General features: G+C 38.0%; 2 protein-coding genes across 4 annotated transcripts; both read left to right on the top strand.

The window, feature by feature from the left end:
- The first annotated feature begins 771 nt into the window (after positions 1–771).
- Positions 772–5,807, top strand: mkrn4 (makorin, ring finger protein, 4). Of its 3 annotated transcripts, none has more exons than XM_040152851.1 (8): positions 772–903; positions 1,996–2,124; positions 2,230–2,477; positions 2,568–2,656; positions 2,771–3,021; positions 3,108–3,215; positions 4,746–4,845; positions 4,958–5,807. In XM_040152851.1, the coding sequence occupies exons 1-8, from the start codon at positions 833–835 to the stop codon at positions 5,093–5,095; spliced, it is 1,134 nt and encodes a 377-aa protein (XP_040008785.1). In that variant the 5' UTR covers positions 772–832; the 3' UTR covers positions 5,096–5,807. The 3 variants fall into 3 exon arrangements, with proteins under 3 accessions (XP_040008785.1, XP_040008783.1, XP_040008786.1); XM_040152849.1 differs by having other exon boundaries at positions 2,768–3,021; XM_040152852.1 differs by lacking the exon at positions 772–903 and having other exon boundaries at positions 2,002–2,124; positions 2,205–2,477; positions 2,768–3,021.
- A 201-nt stretch (positions 5,808–6,008) lies between these two features.
- On the top strand, positions 6,009–12,042 carry fance (FA complementation group E). The gene is made up of 10 exons (XM_040152853.1): positions 6,009–6,228; positions 8,722–9,304; positions 9,586–9,630; positions 9,728–9,784; positions 10,260–10,403; positions 10,485–10,608; positions 10,864–10,939; positions 11,077–11,143; positions 11,256–11,381; positions 11,476–12,042. The coding sequence occupies exons 1-10, from the start codon at positions 6,029–6,031 to the stop codon at positions 11,578–11,580; spliced, it is 1,527 nt and encodes a 508-aa protein (XP_040008787.1). The 5' UTR covers positions 6,009–6,028; the 3' UTR covers positions 11,581–12,042.
- Positions 12,043–13,358: the final 1,316 nt, after the last annotated feature.

The following is a 13,358-nucleotide window of genomic DNA, read 5'->3' as shown; positions in this document are numbered from 1 at the left end:
ATAAGTCGTTTTCTGTATTCACCCAAGATATAACCACAGTCCTAGATTACTACCCTGTCTGATTTGTCTTGTTGGGAGAGGCACAAAGTGTAAAAGCCTTACAATACTCTTAAGTATTCATAAATTTCTGGGTTTTTGTTCCCATATTATGTAGGACTTATTTTTTTAACTGTAATTATTCTGAATGGACTTAAGTATGTCAGCAGTGGTGTACACAGCCTCCACCTTCAGAAGTCTCCTCTTTGTGCTCTTATTCTGTCTTGATCCCTATCTACCTCTAATGTATGATCTGTGACATTATTCCACTATCCTCATCAAATGTCTCTCTCTCTCTCTTTTTTTTTTCTTTAATTCCTGATTTTGGTAAACATTGCAAATTTGATTTTATTGGCTGATGTGGATGGATAAAACCAGGAAGTACACAAAAAAAAAATATTAATGTAAGCTACCTCTGTGCCTGTAAGTGATGGATTGACATATTTGTTCACAAAAACATCTGAAGACTTGAAATAATTTCGTCCTCATAGTCACATGTAACTGCAGATCTAGTTTAGTTACATCTCACCCATAAACTTTATTAGAAACGCTGATTTTTCTCCACTATTTTTTTTTTTAAAAACATGAGCTACACATGCCTGCAAGTTTCCAACTTTCCCCCCGTGTTAAAGTACCCTCCGGTGAGATTACCATAACTTTGGGAGAGTTCAGACTAACGGATGGATAAATGGAAATTTGGAAAACGTTACGTACAAACGTCAACGTGACGTTTCTATTGGTTCGTTGCTAAGTTAATTGGCAAAAGCAGCCGGCTGTTAACTATTTAGACGGCAGGATGGAGGGTGCCTGGCGGTATGCTCATAACACATGGAGGATGGACTCGGGCCGTAGTGGAAGTATCTGTAGGTAAGCGGTGCTTGGTGGTGTTTAAAAAAAAAAAAAAAAAACAACAAAGCGAGCAAAACGTAGGAGCGAGGCAGAACCGACATTGTTATTGACATCTGCGATTGTGCCACTTTCAAATGCCGCTGCGCCGCGTTCGCATGCGGTCGTTGCGGCGTAAAAGCGACTTTTTAACGATTAAAAATGACTGTCATAGTTGCAAATAAAATGATGCAAAGTCGCCTTTTAGTGGCTGATTTACCTTTTTTATGAAAAAAGGGGGAGTGCGGAGAACCATGTGAGTAAACGGGTGGGTGTGTATCAGGCGCTAGGGTGAGATGTTCGCTGAAACTGTTGGCAAGAAGTCAAGCTTTTGGCTGCGACCTCTGCCCCGTGTTGAGTCCGTTATCGCATTCAAAAAGAAACTCGACTGTGGAGGATAAATACAAATGTGGACACAGCTAACTAGCTAAATTAGTCAACGACGGTAACTTTTTGCAGCAGTTGTGTGTCTTGATTTCCCACAACATTAACAGTTGAGCTAATTTATTTATTTAGCTTTAATTTCTCAATTTTATTCCAGTTAAACATAGTGTGTGTTAGAAAACAGCTACTGATTAATATTGTTGGCAGTTATTTGATGACATTTGTAAGTAGAGTACGTTTTGGTTGTTTTTCAACTCTTATGTAGCTTCCTGTGGGGGGGGGGGTAGAAAGAATAGTCGGTATATAGATAGAAAATTAAATGGCTGGCAACAATTTTGATAATCGATTCAGCCATTTTTCGAGCAAAAATAATGAAACGGTGCCAAACGTTCTACATCCAGTCTCTTAAATGCCAGGATTTACTTTTTCTTTTCCACATCACTGTTAACTAAGTATTTTTTGGGTATTGGGACCTTTTGTCATTTTTGACTTTTTTTTTTTTTTTTTTTTCATTGAGTAATGGAAAACAATGCTGTTAGTTGCTGTCCTCCTAGTCCTTTTTTTAAGGGCTAGTTACCATTCAAGATCTGAGACTCTTAAAGACTTGTGACTTGACTCCAAGAGAGAGACAACCAGCTCTACTTCTAAGACCACATGGTAGAAATTTACTCCCTTCCCTCTTCATTGCAGGCATTTCGTAAATGGCTCTTGCAGATTTGGTCCGAGGTGTAATTATCGACATGAATGGCCAGTTATACCGTTAACCCAAATATGTAGGTACTTCCAGAAAGGTGGATGCTGGTATGGCGACCGCTGCAGGTAAGCCCTTTCTTTTTTTAATTCCTCAGTTGTGTAGATAACTAAATGAAAGATGATGATATGCACACAAATGTGTTTAGCTTTGTCAGTATTTTCCACTACTAGGTATCTCCACGTCCTTCAACCTGACGTTGGTGCAGCTGTTGCAGGTAGAAGAGGCTCAGTGCCCGCCGTCTCCTCCTCCAGTGTGGCCCACGCTCCACCTGACAGAAGAGGCTCGGAGCCCGCTCTTCTGCAGGCTGAGGTGGTGTCCGGGCAGGAATGCAGCAGATCAGAGACGGTGGTTGATATCTCAAATCCGCAACACAACATTGGGCACCTGGCATCGGATATCGCCGAGGAACAATCACAAGGTATTGGATGTTTTCATGGGTGAAAGTGGCTTTGGTCAGAATTTCACCATACTTTACTTTTTTTTTTTTTTTTTTTTTTTTTTTTTGCAGATACTGACTCTCTTCGAACTACTTCTTGCGAATCAGTCCAGAGCTCAGACGGTGCTCAAGCAGGTGCATGTGATGGAAGAAATGAGAAGGTTTGTATCTATTTTTCGGTGTTGCGTGTGATTGTTCTACAGGGAATAGTAGTGAACTAAACTAGATGAAACCCTGGAGGCCTTTACTGATTGCAAAGTTTTTGTGTTCAGCAGACCTCTTCAGCTGAAACAACAGAGGACGGGGCGGCGGCTGCAGCCTTTTGTACCCAGGGGAAAGTAAAGGAAATGGTGACCTTCCTCCAGAGTAAAAACGTGACCTGTGGCATCTGCATGGACAAGGTGTATGAAAAGACAGATCCAAGACACCATGTTTTTGGAATCTTGCCAAACTGTAATCACTCATTCTGTTTACAATGCATCATGACCTGGAGGAAAACAAAAGACCTCGGGCCGGATGTGGTAAAGTAAGTTTTTCAGTAATATTTAAGTGCATCTGACGATGCAATATAAAGGATCTGGCTTGACGTCAGTTTTAATGATTATTCCTCAGGAGCTGCCCACAGTGCCGAGTGAGGTCTGCCTTTTATGTGCCAAACAAATACTGGGTTGAAGGACAAGCAAAGGAAAGTATAATTGCTGCCTTCAAAGAGAAATTCAGGTACGCCGAGAGATTGTTTTGATTGTGGCACTAATCACTACAGCAGGAGCCGGTTGCACCAGCAGTTAATAAGAGTGAACCATAGCCTAGTTCTACTGTAAGTGGAGCATAATTGGACATGTCCCATTCATTTTAAACTGTATGAATACTACAAACTCTGGCAAAGTAATGCCTTCATTTAAAAAAAAAAAAAAAAAAATGTTGAACTATCAATTTTGGAAGATAATGCTAGCTTGTGAGGCTACAGTGACTTCCTGTTTACATAGTTCATTGATTGATTGGGAATTGTTTTCATGTGTCCTATCAAAATATTTACACATGATGATAAAGTCTGTACAAGTAAATGCATTTCACAAGTTTTAATGGCGCCAACCGATTTTAGTAAACCACTTCAAAATTAACTTGAAATCACTAAATTTAGGAAGGACTTTATGTTCAAACTTAATGATGGATTTATGAAGAGCTGGTGCAGCCAGATCCAGTGGATTCAGGTCTAACATGGCTGAAATTAATCTCTTAAATGACCACATCACTGCAGTGTGAATGATTTTCATCCTACCTGGCACAGATTTAAAAAAATGGCTTTGAATTTAAGTCTACCCTTATTTTATCCTCGCTGGGTATGTAGTACATAGATGTCAGTCATTGATCCTTTTCTTCATACTGGACATGCCAGTCCAGTCTCAGCTTGACTTTTCCTGACATGCTATAGGTTACTGATGAAACTTGGTTGCAATTGAAAACCTCAAAGGCATAACAATGTGCCAGAGCCACCACATCTGGCAGTGTGTGACACTAATCAGCAACTCAAACATTTATTTTCAAATGCTACCAAAATAAGTCTTCAGGTTCCAAAAATAAAAATGATCCAAAAGTTAGTCAGTGACAGTAAGTATCTCGCTTTTAATATTTAGTGGAGAGAGCATGTCAAAGGTTTGCAAATGGAGAGCTTCATCCTCAAAATGAAATTTTTGAAAAGTGTAAATCTTTTATTAAACAAATGGGACTGTCAGACTTTTCTTGCACTGATAACTTGGCCAGTAAAGACAAATTCCAATAAGCCTGCTACGTATATCAGTCCTACCTATGGTTTTAAAAGTTTCTAAATTAACCCAGTTATCTCAACCACTAATGGCTGAATGTACCTAAACTGATCACCCACTGCAGCAAAAACCTGATTGTGTGCACAGCTACAGAAGTCTTGTAGGTTTAAGTAGCTCTGTAATGCAATTTAAAACAAATGTTTTTTTGTTTTTTACCAAACTGATATAGCGTTCAAATAAAGGTGGCCTATAAGATTTAACATTATTGACAGAATTCTATGTCAATTATGAAGAATACTAAAAGTGCTACATTGGTGCCAAGTACAAAATGTGGTTACTTTTTTTTGTTTTGTTTTTTTAGTATTACATAAAGTTAAATGCACAATTTGCTTTGAATCTCAAGCCAGTGCTGAATTCTTTGCGTTTGACAAATGCACACATGCAGCTGAAGACTCCCTCCAGTTCTGTCTCATCTTTCTGATTACAGTAAGAAAAGTTGCAGTTACTATGCACGATACAGATGCTGCCCCTTCAAAACGGAGTGCCTTTATCGACATGATAAACCTACACGTCACAGTTCATTTCCGGTAAATATACTTTAATCCTCAAGTGTGCTATAGGTTCTCATGATTGTTGGTATGCATGAGATAATATGTCGGTGTGTTTTACTTTTCCCTTGCATTTGTTTCCTGCTCACAGTATTCTACAGAAGATGAAGACGACTACGATGGTGTAGATCTGCTTAATTTTTTCATAGCCATGACCCTTCTCGGTGGTGACGATGATGACGAAGACTTTGACTTTCCTTTTTACCTAACTGAGGAGTATGGTTTCTGAGCCTTTTTCATTCTTTTTGTCAGTGCCTGAAACCACTGAATGGGGCTTCAACTTTATGTAATCATTGGCCCCAGGAGAACACATAGCTGTGTTTTGAGCAGCCGTGATCAGGGACATCAACCATGCACTATGGAGTGCCAAGTGTGGTCATGTTTTTAATTAGACTACAGCAGGTAATTCGACCAGAGAAGAACTAGTCTTGGAAATTATGTTCTACAGTCTGGTAAGACTGTGTACACTTGGCTCTCAACAGCACATGATTTGTTGCCCCTGCCCTAGATATAAGTACCCCAGATAGAAATTCAAGATTTGGTCTATCTCTAATGAGTTTGTGTTTAATCTGTGTCCTTGTAATTGAGTGTTGACCCTCCTATAGCCATAGTGCTTCAAACATGTTGCAGATTGCTAAATACCCCTTTAACCTCTTCACTGATTTGAGTGCTCATATCTGACTTCTCTCCTAGCAGCTTGCATCATTTTGATATTTTAAAGTGTTGTGTGGATGGTAGTTTTAATTGTCTAAAGATAAAAAGTGTACTGTACCTGTTCTTCCTCATGTCCACTACTGATGATACTTGCATCAAGAGGTAGTAATGACACCCTTTTCCTGGTTTTGGCAAGAACACAAAATGTTAAGATTTTATTTCTTTTAAACAAGTTGTACTTGTACACAGAAAATAAAACATTGCTTCACACGTTGTCTCACTGAAAAGGTGTGAGCTCTTTATTGACACTTTTACAATCATAAATTGGTAAGTTTGAATCCCTAACTTGAAGCTGGAATCTGTTGCGTCTGACTCCATCACTAGGTGGCGATGTGGAACGGAGATTTGGTCAAATTACACTCGCGAAGAAGAAATGTCAACAAAACTGGCGGGGTGACACTGGCACCGGTAGACTTGTAAAACTTAACCCGGGACTCTGAACGCCGGTATGTTTCTGAGTCGGTTTGACAGTCGGTCGAAGCTGCTGGTTCGGTCGTTAATGGCTGGAGCCTCCGGTGCGCACAGGGCTCTGGGCGTCTTCCACAGGCAGCAGCGGGCTAACCCCGAAATGTCACTGTCTAACTTCATGGAAACTCTGTGCCAAGACGAAATAACCAGTCCGGAGATTGGAGCCCAGCCGCTAACTGCGTGAGTAAAAGAACGCAGCAGTGTGTGAGAAATACAGGGTGTAAGGCCAATGTAGAGTTAGAGGTTGTTGTACCGGTGACTGGAGAGACAGAACAGGTTGTCTTTATCCTCGAATTTGCCATGGTAACATCAGCGTTTTGACATTTGTTGCCATAGAAACGGTCGACGAGCTAAGTGTGGGAATTTTGCAGTGGTGGAAAGTAACTAACTGTACATTTACTTAAGTTAACATTAGAGGTACTTTACTTGATAATCTTCTCATGCCTATTTACAATTGTACTAAACTATATTGTCAGAGAAAAATGTTGTATTCTTATTCCACTACACACATTTGAAAGCTTTAGTTCCTAGCTTTTAAATGTAAAACACATGAAGAGCTTATAGAATGTGTGAATCTTTTTTATTGATCAGAATACCCACCTGTACACACAACTACAGCTGAAAAAATGGGCTGAATTAGTCAAATGACAAACTATTTTGACAATCGTTTCATCTTTCAAGTAAAAATGGCAAACTTAATTTTTTGAGCTACTCAAATGTGAGGATTTGCTGCTTTTCCCTGTAATAACTTAAATGGTTTTATTCTGTTTTATTTTATTTATGAGAAATGTGAGGGTGTCACTCTGGTCTCTGGAGTAATTGTGATGGGCATTTTTTTTAGTTTTACAAACCAAAAAATAAATTGATTTTATTAAAAAAAAAAAATCAGATTAATCGATAATGATTTATATTTAAAAAAATTGCCTTCACCTCAACCAAGCAGTAAAATGGTGTTTATACATGATGCATAGGTAATACCAATCTAATAATATAAAATATAATGGTTCAAAAGTCCCTGAATATGGTATGTATGACATATGATAATCAAATCAAATATAATATACACTGTAAAATATTAAGCCAGTGGCTCCAAACCTCTCTGGCCTGTGACCCCTTACAAAAAAAGCAGTGTCTAGTTGGGGCCCTTTGTCACGCTCAAGATGTCTGAGTTGTTAGTGGTCCAATCACAAAGATTTTCCCTCTAAACTTCTCATTTAAATAATTGCTTGAGACCCAAAGAGGTCAAATTAGCCAGTATTTCACAAAAGAAGCAAAGCCTAGATAAATGTCACCAAATATAATACACATATGTGTAACAGAACCCTGTTTTTTCCTTCTTTACTTCCCCATTAATCATCTCACATCCCCTCAGAATCCCTAAATCTTACAATCCCCCAGATAAGGAACCACTGGGCCAAACTACCTAACTGTATACTCAGTATTTAAAACTAACTCTTAACTCGACATCAATAAAATCCTAATTAAGCATTGACGCATCAGTATTAACAACCTAATCTAATAATGTAATATACTGTATAATATATCAGTTACGGGGGGCATTTTTCAGCAGAATGAGTAATTTTTTTATTTAAAGTAACACTCCAGTTAAACTTTTGCAGGATTTTGAATGATGGACCTACATTGTTATATTAGTACTTTTACTTAAGTAAATTATTTAAGTACTTGTTCCACCACTGCCAGTGAGACCGTATGCTCATTACCAGCACTGGCAACAATAATTAAAGGCATTTTTAGTGTTAGTTGTTGCACTTGTGTTTGAGAGGTCAAAATTACCTCAGTTGAAAAGGCCTATTTTATCAGTCATATTTCAGTGAATATACAGGCCCGTTTTACTAGTGTACACGCAGTATTCTTGATGTAGTCAAAACTATTAAAGCATAATGAATCTAAATAGTCTAATTTAGCTTTAGTTATTATTCTTTGTGATAAGGGGGAGTCAGTTTTAGAGAGAAAGCAGGTTTAAAACTGGTGTTTTGATTTTTAATACTCTGATTAATCTACTACATTTCAATCACTGATTGTGCTTTGAACTACAACATGTCACGCCACTGACTTCTGCTTAATACCTTTTCAACTTTCTCACTGCCATTATAATCTTCAACTATGCACCAGAAAGGTAATAAATTAAGTCCATAAGTACTAGTCTAACCCCAGGCCTGCAGCTGACGATTATTTTCATTATCGATTAATCTGCTGATTCTTTTTTAGATTAAGTGTTTAATTGTTTAGTCAATTAAATGTAAAAAAGAAACATGCCCATTAAAACTTTGCAGAGCTGAATTTGATTTCATCAAAAGAATTTTGCTCGACCAAAAGTCTGAAACCCCCAAAATATAGTTTACAAGTTTACAATGATATGTGGTAAATAAAAGCAGCAAATCTTCTCATTTGAGAGGCTGAAATCTGCACATACTTTGTTTCACTGGCATTGTTTCACTATTTTTGCTTGAAAAATGACTGAAACAATTAGTCAGGTATTAAAGTAGATGCAGATTTTTTAAATTTAATGATCGAATGATTATTTTTCTGTCAATCGATTGATCGACTACTTTTTTCAGCTCTACCAAATACAAACTGTTGACATCTGCTACCATATGATGTCACATACTTGTGCCTATTTCTCACACCCATTTTTTCCCTCATTTATTCTAGTAAACCCCTGGTGTGCCTGTTTCCAGTATTGTTCAAACAAAATCTGCTGTCCTTCATCTACCTGGTTCACTCAGTTCTTCCTCAGACCTCTATCCTCCATCTGCTCAAATGCCTGAGCCAGGACTCTCATCCAAACCCCTGGGTCACCGCTTTGGGTAGACAGCTGGAGAGAAGCCTGGGGACTCACAATGAGGAGCCCCTGTACACTCGACCATGCAGCCAGAGACTCAAGGAGCTGTCACAGCGTTTGGTTGGTTTTGGTGAGACCGGAGGATGGGCCAAGTGCCTCAGCGGTCAAACAGTAGAATCTGAATCTCTGCGAGCGTCTGGTTTATCGGAGCTGGGGACTCAAAGGAAAAGGAAAGGCAGTTTTGTCACTCTGGACTCAGGCGATGAGGAAACGGGACACCAGATTAAACGGATAAAGATGGATGGCTGTGGTGGTGAGCGTGTTGATGCAGAAGAACAGAGCACAAATGAGGTGACATCAGGAAGGTTAGAAAGAGATGCTCCAGCAGAAACTCCTGCTGAAGAACAGGCAGCACCAGACAGTCCAAGTCATTCCCTGCCTGAACATATAAAGGTATGGACATTATAAGGAAGCACAGGCTTTGTCTTTCCTGTCCAAACGGAAATGTATCATCCGTTTTCTCCATTTTAGAGATTTTTCTTTCCATAAAGGAACTGAATTTTCAAATGATGATTGGATACCCTCCTGAAAGCGATTTTTTTTTTTTTTTTTTTCCTCCCCCACAGTGATCAAATCAAGTGTACTAATCAGGCCCTTATATTTGGTTCTATCACACAGGTTACAGTTGAAATAACAAAATTGGCCTAATATTTTTGTTAATTTTTTTTTTTTAGGTCTCTGTTCTTCAAATAAAAGAATTACTGGAAAGTCAGACAGAGGTAAGAAGAAATGTTTTCTTTCATCAGCCGACACACTTAGCACAGACTTAAAGTGATATTTGGTATTACAATAATAATTTGTATTGTCTGTTTGCAGTGGGACCAGAGCTCCATGGATGTGTTCAAAGTGCTGAATGACTGTGACCCTGCCCAAGTCTGTCCTCAAAATTTTATAGCTGACTTTTTAAAATGTTTCACTCCTGCATTAACACTTCTGTTTTTACTGCATTATATTCAAGGGCGTTTGTGATATTTTATCCACCCCATTAATTGACAGTATATGGGGACAAAATATTAGTTACATCTTTCAGTGTTCTGCAACATAACACCAGTACAAATACAGGCTCAGAAATTATAATTAAGACAACATCCCAACAAAAATCAAACACAAGTCTCACAAAGGCAGCAGGAATTGACATTCTACTCCAGTACATGAAATAAAGTGGAGAAACCAAGAAGAAAAATGATTAACTACCAGCCTGGTTAGTTTAGTGTCAGACTGCAGCTCACTGTGCTTTATAGCTCCCCTTGACCAGTCAGGAAGCTTTTCTAAACCACTCATATTATACATTCAACCGCTGATGGGCTGTGATGACACAAATCCCACTTTTCTACCTCTCCTGTTTTAGATGGAGGTGTTATGTAGCACGCTGAGTTTGCCTGCTTTACCGGAGCAGACTCTGCCTAAACTGTGCAGCAGTGTCTTGACTCTCTCTCTTGACCTCAGCTACAGCTCAGCAGCAACACTCATCAAGAGCCTCCTGCTGGAGAAGGTACATCAATGGATATGCAAACGATGCAACCTGTGCGGCTGTGTTTGATACTGATAGGATGTCCCGGTACTACATGTGCAGGTCCTTTCCCTGTCAGAACCGGCCTCCAGATGCCTGGTTACTGCAGCAACATCACTGTGTAGCCAATATCCCAGACCAATGTGCCACGCTCTGGTCGGACCAGTTCTAATGGAGAAGAACATAGGTGAGGAAAAGGCTGAATTTCGACTGAGTGAATGAATCATTAATTAGCACAGTTTGTGTAAGGGGGATCAGAGTCCGTCAGTGGCGGAGCAGGAGTCCTGTAGCTGGATTCAGTGTCCTGGTTCAAGTACACATAAACAACACAGATGCTTTGATGTTATGGAGGACCATGCCAGGACCTTTTACTCAGTCCTTGGCCCTAACATCAATTGATCTTCTATTTTTTTTTTGTGTTTGTTTGTTCTTCTTTTTTCAGGGAATCCACAGGCTGAGCTGCTGAACAGGCTGATAGAAGGCTGCCTGGATTCCCACTACAGACTATTGCTGCTTCAGTGAGATGAAATGTTTAAATCCTGTATTTCTACTTCACTGCTGTAACATGTCAAAGAACCACAGAATAATAATATTCTGTGCTCAGATGTTTATTGTTTGTTTGTTGATGCAGTCTTTTACCTTATTTTTCTTCCAGAATGACGTTCAAAATTGCATGGAGTGAGGCATTGCTCTCCATTATCCACAGCTTGCTAGACTCCAAGGTGAGCCAAATGTTTATTCACGGGAAAAGTGCTCCACTTAGTCAAGATATTCACTGTTATATACTTATATAACATACTGTTGCATGTTTTTTTTTTTTTTCTTTTCTTTCAGCCTGACTTGAATGAAGAAGTGTTCACACAATTCACTGAACAGCTCGTCAGCCAGGGTCCTCAGTTCACAAAGTCTGTGAAGTTTGCGAAAATGATGCTAACAGTGCTCACCAAATATAGCAGCCATGTGAGTTTGTAAATTTATATCACGCATAATGGCTGAACAGCGGTTGACATAGTATTTGTAATCTTACTGTATATGTATTAATCTTTTTTTCTAGGTGACTGCTGCACACAAACACTCCCTGTCTGGTTGCCTGTTGTTAAATGAGACCTTCCTGAAAAAGTCTCTTCAGGCTGCTTTGAAAAGAATAACGCACACATGAAGTGATAACAATTTACTTTAAGTTCCTCTACTACGCATTTATAAGCAGTATGCACACATTTAACAAATGGTGTATAAACTATTACAAAGTAGTTGTGAGAAGAGATACGAACATTTAAAGTGTTAATAAATGTACAGTATCTATCAGCAAGTATAACGTCTCCTCTGAAGACATATTTTATATTATTACACGTGTGTTTTACTATATTATCAGTCATTATATGTTTATACACCAGCCTCCACTTATGGATGTGTTATAGGAGGAGTTATAGTCTTTGACGTTAATCAATAAATACTTATATCTGCTTATAGCTACATTGTAATTGATTATTAAGTATTTATTACATGTTTATATAGTGCTTATAAATGCTAAATAGGGGGACTTAAAGTTTTACCCATGAGTTTTTTTTTCTGACCTAATGCATGTTAATAAACCTGTTAAAATCAGTTCTTGTCTACTTCTTGGCAATAAAGTGACTTTGAAATGAAGCACCTCAACCCACCAGTTTGATCATGACTGATATCTCCTCTCATTATTAACCCCCCCCCCCCACAATCACATCTTATTTTAAAAATGTTATTCAAAATATTTCAAAAACGATAACATTTGCGTTCCTGACTTTTCTTTACCTGAAATCATTCTGCTGTCATATTCATCATGTGATGGCCTAGACACATGTCAACAGAATTAATGAAATGTAAACACAAATATTTTTTATTTTACTTATTTAGTTAGTTAGTTCAGTCACCAGTGTTTTAGTTTGAAAGGAGTCATAATTTACCCAGAATTCATTCATCCTAGTCAAAAACTTGATGATGATTTTTTTTTTGATCTGTGCACTTGAGGCCATGTTCCACTACCAGAGGAGTTTTCAGTTTTGTATGATTAGATCTCTTCTCAGGACTGTTTCAGAACAGACGGTAAACCTGAAAATCTCTTTCGTTGTCTTGTATTTTTTGTTGTAACTGTTAGGTGTGGAAGACTTATAGCTCATTCTTAATGGTAAATTGAATTTAGTAACCAAATAATTCCCCACGTAACTGCCACAATATGTGTCTAACATTAAAAATATATGGTGCCGGAATGCTACTAAGTATAAGTACTATACTTAAAGCCAAATTTGAGGTGTTCTGCCTGAATATTTGAATTTAGTGCTTCCTAACTTTCTACTTCAAAAAAAAAACTGAGCGAAATGTTGTACTTTTTACTCCACTGCAGTTATTTGAGAGTTATAGAGACTAGTTACCCCGCAGATTCAGATTTTACAAAATAGGATCTGCTTATAAAATATGATGCACAGTTAAACTAAACTAAACTGAACTAAACTAAACTAACAAGAATTATTTCCACATCGACCAGTTTTAACAGTAAAATGATGCTTATATATTAAAGCATCTGTTTAACATTATGCTGTATGTAATAATAAAGCACTGACAGAGGCCCTTCTGCTGCATGAAATATAGTAAAATTTTTTGTGCTGTTCTGCCTTATTCTGCAGGACTTAAAGTTATAAAGGATTATTTTCATATTGAAGTGTTGCTTTTTTTTTTTTTTTTAACTTTTTTTTTTTAAACATTTGCTCTTAAGAGGAGAAACCACAGCTGCTGGAAAAAAAAAATAATAAAATATATATATATATATATATATATATATATATATATATATATATACACACACACACACACACACACACACACACACCCAATGGCTTGTTGAACTGCATATACTGTAGTTTAAATAAAAAGACGGAATCTTTTGAACTTTGTTCTATTGGTAAC

The sequence above is a fragment of the Xiphias gladius genome, chromosome 18 (assembly GCF_016859285.1).
Source record: "Xiphias gladius isolate SHS-SW01 ecotype Sanya breed wild chromosome 18, ASM1685928v1, whole genome shotgun sequence".
NCBI classification, from domain to species: domain Eukaryota; kingdom Metazoa; phylum Chordata; class Actinopteri; order Istiophoriformes; family Xiphiidae; genus Xiphias; species Xiphias gladius.
The sequence above is the reverse complement of the archived record's forward strand: the minus strand, read 5'-3'. Positions and strand labels throughout refer to the sequence as shown.

Coding starts and splice junctions, on each gene's coding strand:
- mkrn4 (XM_040152849.1), top strand. CDS start 833: ATGGAGGGTGCCTGGCGGTATGCTCATAACACATGGAGGATGGACTCG. Junction 2,478..2,567: donor CGCCGAGGAACAATCACAAG/GTATTGGATGTT, acceptor TTTTTTTTGCAG/ATACTGACTCTCTTCGAACT. Junction 4,846..4,957: donor CACGTCACAGTTCATTTCCG/GTAAATATACTT, acceptor TCCTGCTCACAG/TATTCTACAGAAGATGAAGA.
- fance (XM_040152853.1), top strand. CDS start 6,029: ATGTTTCTGAGTCGGTTTGACAGTCGGTCGAAGCTGCTGGTTCGGTCG. Junction 10,404..10,484: donor AGAGCCTCCTGCTGGAGAAG/GTACATCAATGG, acceptor CTACATGTGCAG/GTCCTTTCCCTGTCAGAACC. Junction 11,382..11,475: donor TCACCAAATATAGCAGCCAT/GTGAGTTTGTAA, acceptor CTTTTTTTCTAG/GTGACTGCTGCACACAAACA.